Below are 11492 nucleotides of genomic sequence, written 5' to 3'. Positions count from 1 at the left end.
CATGTTTTAAGATTCTTTGAATAATGGCACGCAACAAAGTAGATAAAGTCATATTTACTACTTCTGTTTGACCATCAGTTTGTGGGTGACAAGTAGTAGAAAATAAAAGTTTAGTACCTAATTTACACCACAAGGTCTTCCAAAAGTAACTCAAGAACTTTGCATCCCTATCACTCACAATAGTTCTAGGCATGCCATGTATGCGCACAATTTCCTTAAAGAACAAATCAACTATATATGATGCATCATCGGTTGTATGACATGGTATGAAATGCGCCATCTTAGAAAACCTATCAACAACCACATATATAGAATCCTTACCCGTTCTTTTTCCTAGGCAAACCTAATACAAAGTCCATGGAGTTATCAACCCAAGGTTCACTAGGGATAGGCAAAAGAGTGTACAAACCATGAGGCTTAACTTTAGACTTAGCCTGTTGACATGTAACACATCTTTCACAAATACGCATAACATCACGTTTTAGATTAGGCCAAAAGAAGTATTTAATTAAAACATTATAAGTCTTAGCGATCCTAAAATGCCCCATCAACCGGCCCCCATAGGCTTCTTTCACAAGCAACTCACATAAAGAAGAATTAGGCACACATAGTTTGCTGTCTTTAAATAAAAATCCATCATGCCTATAGAACTTCCCAAAAGCTACTTTCTCACAAGCATTAAACACATTACCAAAATCAGCATCATCAACATATAGGTCTTTAATGTATTCAAATCCCAACAATTTTGCATCTAGAGTAGAAAGTAGTGCATACCTACGTGATAAAGCATCTGCAACCATGTTTTCCTTCCCTTGCTTGTACCTGATCATATAAGGAAACGTCTCAATGAATTCAAGTCACTTAGCATGCCGCCTATTTAGCTTATGTTGTCTCTTAAGATGCTTCAAAGATTCATGATCCGTATAAATCACAAACTCTTTGGACCACAAATAATGTTGTCAAGTCTCTAAGGCGCGCACCAAAGCATAAAGCTCCCTATCATATGTGGGGTAATTCAAGGCTGCCCCATTAAGCTTTTCACAAAAGAAAGCAGTTGGCCTCTTTTCCTGTATAAGAACAGCTCCAATACCTATTCCTGAAGCATCACATTCAATCTCAAAAGTTTTTGTAAAGTTAGGTAAAGCAAGAACAGGTGCAAAAGACAACTTATCCTTAATCAAATGAAAAGCCTTTTCTTGCTCATCACCCCACTTAAATCCTATACTTTGTTTGATAACTTCAGTGAGAGGGGTGGCTAGTGTACTAAAGTCCTTAACAAATCTCCTACAGAAACTAGCCAGACCATGAAAACTCCTCACATCCCCAACTCCTTTAGGCATCGGCCATTCCTTGATAGCTTTCACCTTTTCCTCATCAACTTCAATCGCCTCAACACTAACAATATATCCAAGAAACACAAGTTTATCCGTGCAAAAGGTACACTTTTTGAGATTGGCATAGAGTTTTTCTGTAATACCCCGAATTTTTATATATGTAATAATGAGTTTTTATTTAAGTTAATTTCAACTTTATTTTTATTCGGTTTAATTTGAATGATTTAAATACAAATTTTGAATGTTAATGTTAGATAAATAAATGAGTTATTTTCCATATCCAATTAGTTTGATTTTTAAGGAGTTAATTAAGTAAACTATTTGAGAAATGATTATATTTTGGTTATTCAAATTTTTTTCCAAATGCATATTTATATAAGTAAAATTATATATTGAAAAATTATGGTAGAAATTGTAAGGGATGTTTTTATAAAAGAATTTTGGAAAAATTTGTATTATAATTGATTAGTAGTATTAAATTTTAAGTTGGAAATTGATTATTTAATTTAATTTAATTGTGTGTAGGATTTAATTGGAAATTTATTTTGAAATAAGGATTGACAGTATAATGTTATTTTTATGGGGTTTTAATGGAAATTTGTGAGCTTGGTATTTTTGTAAATAAATATGTCGGTCAGGGGTATTTTTGTAATTGTGTATTTTCAATAATTCGGATTTGGCACAAATTAAATAGTTAGGGGCTTAATTGAAAGGCTAAAAAGAAGTTTGGGGGTCAAATTGGAATTCTGCGGGATGAAATTGTAAGTAATTAAGAAAGTTGAGGGACCAAATTGCAATAAGGAAAAGTTCGGGGGCCTAATGTCGATATTGAAAGGAAAGAAAAATCGGGGAGAGAGAAAGTAGATCGGGAGAGAGAGAGAAAGAGGGTGATGGCCGAAGAAGAAGAAGAGGAAGGCAGCGGCGTGCGTCGTCGGTGGCGGCTTTGGAAGTGGCCGACCGGAGCGGGCAAGTGGCTCCAGCATGGTTCTTGAGCTGCGAAGAGTCTGGCGGCTTCCAGGCGTGTTCCGTGCTTTTCGGCATTCGGGTGGCGATCGGCTCTACGAGAGCTTTCTTTGGCGGCGCTGTGGTGGCCGGGAGACGGAAGATCCGGTGGAGAGAGAAAATGGTGGCCAGCGTTTTGGGTTTTTCCGTGAGATCCGGCAAAGGATGGACGATCGGAGGACGTATCTCGACTCTCCTCAAATTAAGCTTCGCGATGGCACTGGTTTCGTGGCGATCGGGCTTCGTTTGCAAATCGACGGCCGTGATCGTCCGTAAATTTCTCCCGGATGATCGGGTGTCGGATCGAAAAATCGGAAGTGGAAATCATCGTCAGTAGCGTCGTTGTGAGTCCGATGGTGTGTCCAGGATCGTCGATGGGACTCCAGGAGAAGTCAATTTTCTCGCTGATCTTGGAAATCCTTTGATTTTAAATTTGTGTCTATTGGGTTATATTGAGTATTTGATGATATTTGTGAGTCATAAATAATTGTCATTGCTTGCCTCAGATTTTGTGTATGAGTCGGAAATAGTGAAGTTTGGGGACCCGACTCCCGTTGTTTAAATTGTTGGATATTTGGAGTGTTTTTCCGGCAGTCCTGGACCCGTTTTTACGAGGGGTAATGTTCGTGTTGTAGGGAGGTTCTGGGATTTTCGTGAGAATTCTCCGAGTTGAGATTCTTAGAGTCGATCCCAGTGAGTCTAGACTCCAGGATTAATGATCGATTGTCTCAGCGTTTTGATAAATTGTTTTCCGTGATTAGATGATCTGTCTTTTCGGCTCGCTCCAACTAAGGCACCAGAGCAGAGCTAGGAGGTCGCCCAATTCTGTGAGTTAAAGTCATTTAATCATTGCGCTATTGCTAAGTTTGATTTTAATATGCTATTTTGAAAGTTCATGCTTAATATGGTTATTAGTATCGCAACGTAAATAATTTCACTGAATTATTCATTATTAAAGGTAATATAAGTATTATTATAGTAATGTTATGATAATACCATATATTATCAGTTTTCCACATGAGTTGCCTGATGTCTTACTCTTAATTGTTAATTGTTATTTTGATATGGTTGAATGATTTCATTATACAATGATATTTATTATATGTGATGATTTGATTTGGGGATGTGGTTTTCGTAGAACATGTCACTTTGATGGGTTACATCGGGACGCGGCGCACCGGTAATGATCATGGACATGTAATCGGATTTTTTATGGGTTTGCCCTGGTCGAGCATGGCTCTGGGCTGATTTGAGTAAATTACGGAGGTAAGGTCCCTGGTCGAGCATTGCTCCTGGGGCGCTTATTGGATACTTAAGTGACCAGACCGAGGTAAGGTCCCTGGTCGAGCATTGCTCTCGGCCGATCTTATTGGATTAAGAGAGCCGAATGGCTACTAGATTTCTTATTTGGATACTTAAGTGACCGGTGGAGGTACGGTCCCCGCCCAGCATTGCTCTCGGGCGCCTTATTGGATTAAGAGAGCCGAATGGCTACTAGATTTTGGGGTTAGGGTTCTACTGAGCCACTCGTCCCGTAAAAGTAAATATATATTTTTATTTATTTATTTATTATGGTAATGATTATAATGTGGATTGTATTTACGTGCATGGTTGATATATTGATTCGAATGATTAATATTTTCTGTGAAGAAAGTAATAGGGTATGATTATAGTATGATTGGTATTTATGTGCATGGTTTGATATACTGATTTGAATAATCTATGTTTTCTGAGAAGAATGCAATAGTCCCTAGGTTATTTGATTTTAACTCACTCTCGAGACTGACAGTCTCTATTTACTATTTTTCAGATTCGTGACTGTTAGTCCTCTCGCGACTCTTATTCAGTAACCCGACTCCTTCATCATCGGGTGATGTATTTGATTTGGTATGTAAATTGGTAAATCTTAGATCCTCCGCAGTAGTAATAGTAGATGTATCAGTTGTAAATTTTCTGAGTTTCAGGTCTCGCCTAGTTTTTCCGGGGCGCATCAAGTATTTATGTAGAATGTAGCTGTTAAGATAAATTGTGGCTTTAATAATATTAATTTGAGATGAGATTTGTTTAAGTCAGTGAGTGTCAGGCTTACTATGGGTTTCGGTGGCCTTACGCCTACCCATTCCCTAGTGCCGATCACGGGCCCACGGGTGGGGTCGTGACATTTTCGGCTCTCAAAACATTCAAAATAAGTCGCAAATGTTCAACATGTTCATGCAAAGTGCGACTATAATCTAAAATATCATCAAAATAAACTACAACAAATTTTCCAATAAAAGTGCGTAAAACATGGTTCATAAGTCTCATGAATGTACTAGGTGCATTAGTTAATTCAGGTTTTTTTGTTATTGGGATAGGTGAATTCTTATAAATCCATCCTCCGAAGGAACCGGACATGATAATTTTTCATCATCCAGCTCGAGCAAGAATCAAACGACTCAAACAGATCCATATAAAAAAAATCTTGTAGCATAACTAACCACACATATAATCCATATTTTGTTTTGAATGTTGTTTTCCATTTGTCCCCTTCCCTCGTGCGGATTTGATGACATCCACTCTTTAAGTCTATCTTAGAAAACATACAAGATCCATGCAATTCATCTAACATGTCATCTAGTCTAGGAATGGGATGTCTATACTTTACAGTGATATTATTGATAGCTCAGCAATCAACACACATTCGCCAAGATCCATCCTTCTTAGGTACTAGTAACATATGAACCACATATGGACTCATACTCTCCCTTATGTGCCCTTTGGTCATCAACTCCTCAACTTGCTTTTGAAGTTCCTTTGTGTCCTTGGGATTGCTCTTATAGGATGGTCTATTTGGAATTGAAGCTCCAGGTGCAAAGTTAATTTGGTGCTTAGTTCCCCTAATAGGTGGTAAACCATTAGGCACATCTTCGGGAAACACATCACCAAATTCCTGTAACAAGGAAAGAATAGGACTAGGTAGGGAAGAATCAAGATTGTTAGTGATTAAAGAGGCCTCCTTGTATAAAAGTGCAATCATAGGCTGATTGGAATAGAAAGCCCTCTTAATCTCACTCTACCTTGCATAAAAGTACACTTTTCTCTCTTTATTTTCACTCATGGGCATACCCTCTTTCTTTTCACTCTTGATTATTTTCTTTTTTTTCACTCTCATTTTTCATGTGCATTTTATCATCATACACCTCTTTAGGTATCAAAGGAACAAGGGTAATATGTCTTTCATTCATTATAAAAGAACAACGATTAATGTATCCATTATGAACTTCTCTCCTATCATATTGCCAAGGACGCCCTAAAAGAAGATGACCTGCATGTATAGGTACGACATTACACAAGACCTCATCCTTATAACGCCCAATAAAGAAAGACACTAAAACTTGTTTAGTCACCTTAATCTCCCCACAATCATTTAGCCATTGCAATTTATAAGGTCTAGGATGTGCTAAAGTAGACAAGCCAAGCTTTTCAACTAACTCAATAGTAGCAACATTTGTACAATTACCCCCATCAATAATCATACTACATACTTTGTTATTTACATGGCATCTAGTATGAAAAATATTATTACATTGTACCTCATCTATTTTGGCATGTGCACTCAAGGCTCTTTGTGCCACCAACATATCTCCACTTATGGGCATCTCAATATCACTTGAATCGTTAAGTGGCGGCATATCTTCCTCTTCCTCATTCTTGATTTCCACTCCATTATCATCCTTCAAGATCAAGATCCTTTTGTTAGGACATTGAGAAGCTATGTGTCCTAACCCCAAGCACCGAAAGCATTTGATGTCCCTTGTCCTTGAATTAGGTGTCTCAGCCTTGTTGGGAGTTCTTATAGTGAACTACTTTGAATTCTTTGGCTTTTCATATCTTGACCTTTCTTTGACTTCTTCCTTCTTCCAATTCGGTTTCTATGTGGATATAGAAGCCGAATTGAATTTGTTGGAGTTGCTTCGATTCTTGAGTTGCCTCTCCACTTTAGTGGCCATATGTAATATATCTTCAAGTTCCACATAATGGTGCAATTCAATCACATCAGCAATATTTCGGTTTAAACCATGTAAGAACCGAGCCATAGTAGCCTTTCTATCCTCTTCCACATTAGCCCTTATCATGGCTATTTCCATCTCTTTGTGGTAGCCCTCCACACTCTCAGATCCCTGCACAAGACTTCATAATTTCTTATACAATTCTTTATAATAGTGAGAAGGAACAAACATCTTTTTCATGACCCTCTTCATCTCCTCCCATGTGGAAATCGGCCCTTCACCATTCCGTCGCCTTAAAAGCACAAGTTGGTCCCACCAAACTATGGCATAATCAATGAACTTAACCAGAGCTAGCTTCACCTTCTTCTCCTCGGAATAGTCATGGTAATCAAATACTAGCTCAACCTTCTTTTCCCATTCAAAATGAAGCTCTAGTTCATTTTTTCCTTGAAACGAAGGGATTTTCATTTTGATATTCCCCGAGTTTCCATCTTGGCATGGGCCGAATATGTGTGCACAAGGGGGAGAGATCAATACTTGAAGAGTGAACAAGGGAAACACCACTTTAGCTTCCTATTTAGTTAAAGGGACTTCCAAATCAAATAGGAAGCAGGGGAGCATGTTTTTAGCTTCCTCTTTTTGCCAAATTGGAGTATTTTTCATTAGAAAATAAGGAGGTAGCTGCACACTTCATTGTTTAGGAAGTTTTGCTCGATTTTTTCAGTCAATTCTTATTTAGTAAAGATTGACTATTTCTTATTTTATTATTTAGGAAACTTTTATTAGCATATCTTTTAGATGATTCCTAATTAGTTTATTTCCTTTATGCTATTTAGGAATTAAATTTATTTATTTCACTATATAAACTAAGTATAACCACATTATTGAGGGAATGAATATTTTGAGTTAAACATATTTGTGAGAATTCTTCTTACTTGGTTCTTTGGAAGAACTTCAAACTTATCAAGAACTTGTTCTTGTGGCATTCAACATCGACTTATCACTCACCTTCTACCTCTCTTGAGTGTGGCGTCAACAAGATTATTAGGCCTAACTTTCTTGATTGGTATTGTAATGTGAGAATTGTTCTCAAATAAGAAAATAAGCTTTATATGCTAGACACACCTCCATTGCATCTTCCTGCTACAGATGCAACCGAGGAGGTGGTCCAAGAGTACAAAAAGCATCAAAAAGAAAATGACCAAGTTTTTTATGTGATTTTAGGAAGTATGACTTACTAACTACAAAGACAACATGAGAATATGGATGCTTATACTATCATCTTACATTTGAAGGAACTGTTTGATGAGTAGTAAAGGACTGAAAGATATGAGACCTCTAAGGAATCATTCCGATGCAAGATGGCCGAAGGTGCATCTGTGAACGCACATGGACTAAAGATGCTTGACATATCAAACATCTAGGGTATCTTGGTTTTATGATGGACCATAAATTAAGTATAGACTTAATTTTGCAATCTCTACCTGACAGTTATTCATAGTTTGTTATGAACTTTCATTTGAATAAATTGGATACTATGATACCCAAACTTATTAATATATTAAAGACTGTGGAAGGCACCATAAAGAAGCAAAAGGGAGTTGTTCTAATGGTAGAACCTTCTAAGACTGCCAAGAGTGAGTCTAAGAAGAAAAAGAGAAAGAAAGCTCAAAAGTCCAAGAAAGTCTTAAAGGCTATTGGAGGTGTCAACAACGATAAAGGAAAGTGTCACCATTGTGGGAAGGGAGGACATTATAGAAGGAATTGCAAAGTATATCTCGTTGCTTCGAAGGATAAAAACCAAGAACATGCTTCTAATTCTAAAAAGAATAGACTAGCTTGAAGGCAATTATTACCATTTAACTAGTTATTAGTTTTTTTGTTCTTATTAAGAATTTAAGAATTTCTATTAATTTTTTCTCTAGAAAAATTACTGTTATTATTTCATTTAATAATATTAGGCAATTGTTGCCTTGATAATCAAATTGAATAATACTAATGTTCTTTCTAAGTGGTTTTCATATAGGAATTTATGTACACATCATTTGAAGATTGAGCCTTTAGAAATCTATTTCTGCATGAAAATCACAACCGCGATTTTTGAGGTGCAACTGCAAATATGGGCAATTTTAGCACAGAGAATTTTGTCTCATGACCGCGAAGCAAAAAGTGCGACTATAAAAGTTGTATAAAATCATATCGTTAGAGACAACCAACAACTACATTTGCCACGTTTACTAGCCATTAAAGGAATTTCACAAATCACGACCGCGAAATAAGAACTGTGACCATGATTCTTTGTCTATCAGTGCAATTAATGCACTATGTAAAGTAAAGCAAAAAGGGATGGCTTAAAATTTCCACGCAATGACTTTCTGGAGTTTGAAGGGTATAAATACCCCCCTCTAAAGGTCATTTATGATGGTCAACAACCTCCATAAGTGTCAAACCTTTATTTACTAATTTTTTATCTTTTTGTAACCATTTTATCTTGGTTTTGGTTGTTATAAGGTTTGAGTTTGAGCCTTAAATACTTGGAAAAGGGTTTGAGAGTTAACTTAAGTAGGAAAAACTCTTGTAAGGTTTGGTGTGAACCTAAACCCTAAGTTTGGGGTGAGCTTGGGAAAACTCCCAAGGAAAAGTTTAAGTGTGAGCTCGGAAACACATAGGTTTAATCTTGCACCCGTAAAAAGATTATTGATAATGAAATACCCAATTAGTGATTGGGGAATGAATGTAGGGTTGGTTAATACCCGAACTACTATAAATCTCAATGTCTATTATTTTCTTCGTCCTTTCTTTTCTTTGCATAAAATATTAATTTATCATTCTTTTTACTTCACGGATTTAACCCCCCTTCTTGGTGTATCAAGGGCCAACAAGTGGTGTCAGAGCTAAGTACTCATATCAAGCTTAAGTGCATGAGTTAAAGATCTAAATGGCCAATGATGGGGTACATTATATTATATCATTCTTTGACTGTTTCGACTACATCCATTGGAAGTTCAAAATGGAGACTTATCTTAATTGTGATGTAGTAGATGTATGGGATTGGGTTAGAAAAGAATGGAAGCCTCCAATGAAAAAGGTCTATGGTATTAAAGTGCCTATTGATAAAGATGAATGGGTTGAGGCTAATAGAAAAGACAATGGCAAGAACAAGAGAGCCATGATCATTCTCTTAAGTTTTGTATCTAGAGAAGAATATGAAAGAATTCAACACCTCCCTACCGCTTACAAGATGTGGAAAACATTAGAGAATTACCATAAAGACACCAAGCAAGTAAGGTCCAAGAAATTTAAATTGCTCATAACTAAATATGAGCTTTTCAAGATGAAGCCTAATGAGAGTGTCACAGACATGACAAATTAGCTTCTCACCATCGTCAACAACTTGAGGAAATTATGAAAGCATTATGAGCTAGTTGACATCAACAACAAAATTGTAATACCCGAATTTTTTCTTTTTAATGATAATAATAATAATAATAACCAATAAGATTTTCATGATGATAATAATAAAATCAAAATTCTTATAGTTTAATGGATATGATTAGAATAACGAGTTTTTATTTAATTTAATTTAATTTTATTATAATTAATTGAATTGGGATGATTTAAAATAGAATTTTAGTGCTACATAAAAATAAAGGGATTTATTTAACTATATATAATTAGTTTGATTTTCAAGAAATTAATTAAGTGAATTTCATAGAGGATAAATTATATTCTATATATATATATAGGTCACACTCAAATTTTCTCTCTATGAATTAAATATTATATTTGAAAGTTATGAAAGAAATAGTAAATAATATTTTTTATAAAGGAATTTATTAGTGAATGGCAATTTTAATTAGCAAGTGGTACTGGATTAAATTGAAAAATAGTCAACCAATTGATTATTTAAGTCAATTAAGTATTAGAATTAATTTGGCAATTAGTTATGAGATAGGGGCTAAAAGTATAATTGCATTAATATGGGGTTTAAATGAGAATTTTTATAGTTCGTATTTTTGTAATTAAATATGTCGATAAGGGCATTTTAGTAATATTACCATTAAAAACAAGGGTAAATAAGTAACTCTCTATTTTTAATAATTTTAATTTGGCCCAAAATAAATAGTTAGGGGCTTAATTGAAATACTAAAAAAAAGCTGGAGGGTTAAACAAGAATTTGCAGGGGGTAATAGTTAGTAATTAAAAGGATAAGGGACTAAATGGTTGTTAAATGAAAATTGAGGGACTAAGTTGCAATAAGGAAGAAAAAAAAGAAGGAGAATGATGAAGAAGAAGAAGAGGGAGAAGGAGCGGGACGTCAGCCTTCAATGGTAGATAAGAGGTGTGTTTGTTTGAGGCACGGTGAAGTTAACCAAAGGTAGAGGAGGCGCTGACGATGCAGCGGCAGTGGCGTCAAAAGCTGCGAGTGGCGAGGGGCGGTGATGGTTGCTATCTATGCAGCTACAATCTAAGGCAGTGTACCTATCGATGCAGTGTAGCACTAATAGTGAGTATCAAGGTCGTATTTCTCGGGAAAGTGAAAGCCCAGAGTTACTCTTTTGTTCTTTTTTATATTAACCTAAAATGAATAATGAATAATTTCTAAACTAACTAATAGCTACAAGCTAAGTTCTAAGGGAGATGGAGGAGTAATTTGATAAATGAAATAACCAAGATAAGAAAGGAAACCCAAAGGGAGCCTAAACTAGTTGGCAATCAAACAAAAGATAAAGGATTGATGACTCCAATTATGTTACCCGTGGACGAATTCTTAACTGAATTCGGTTTCTCTCTCGAGATAACCGAATTCCTAAACCTAATAACCTAAAGTTGGAATCTCTTCCTAACGATTGATTCTTAAATTAGCATTAAGCTTTAATCTGCCTCTATTAAGCTTTGTTAATTCTTAATCCGGCTAGTTAATTATCCTTATTTCTAAGTGATTATTAACTAGTTCTTGCTATTCAAAATTCCAATTGCCAAATGGACTTCTCAATCACATAAAGCAATCTAAACACCACAATTCACAATGTCTCATGAATAATGCATTATCTTATTAATATTGAAAGTAAGAAGAATACAAAATTAACTCAAACAATCCAACAATATAATTTAAGCCAACATAGTAAAGAAATCCCAATGGATTTAATCAATCTAGCTAATCATG

At 35.7% G+C, this 11492-nt stretch overlaps 1 protein-coding gene across 1 annotated transcript; it reads right to left on the bottom strand.

Moving 5' to 3' along the window:
* Positions 1 to 317: 317 nt before the first annotated feature.
* On the bottom strand, positions 318 to 800 carry LOC125371405. Its single transcript, XM_048380390.1, has one exon. It carries the CDS (start codon positions 798 to 800, stop codon positions 318 to 320), a length of 483 nt encoding a protein of 160 aa, XP_048236347.1.
* Positions 801 to 11492: the final 10692 nt, after the last annotated feature.

This window comes from Ricinus communis, chromosome 10 (genome assembly GCF_019578655.1).
Source record: "Ricinus communis isolate WT05 ecotype wild-type chromosome 10, ASM1957865v1, whole genome shotgun sequence".
In the NCBI taxonomy this organism is placed as follows: Eukaryota; Viridiplantae; Streptophyta; class Magnoliopsida; order Malpighiales; family Euphorbiaceae; genus Ricinus; species Ricinus communis.
This window is presented reverse-complemented; position numbering and strand designations above follow the sequence as displayed.

Coding starts and splice junctions, on each gene's coding strand:
- LOC125371405 (XM_048380390.1), bottom strand. CDS start 800: ATGGTTGCAGATGCTTTATCACGTAGGTATGCACTACTTTCTACTCTA.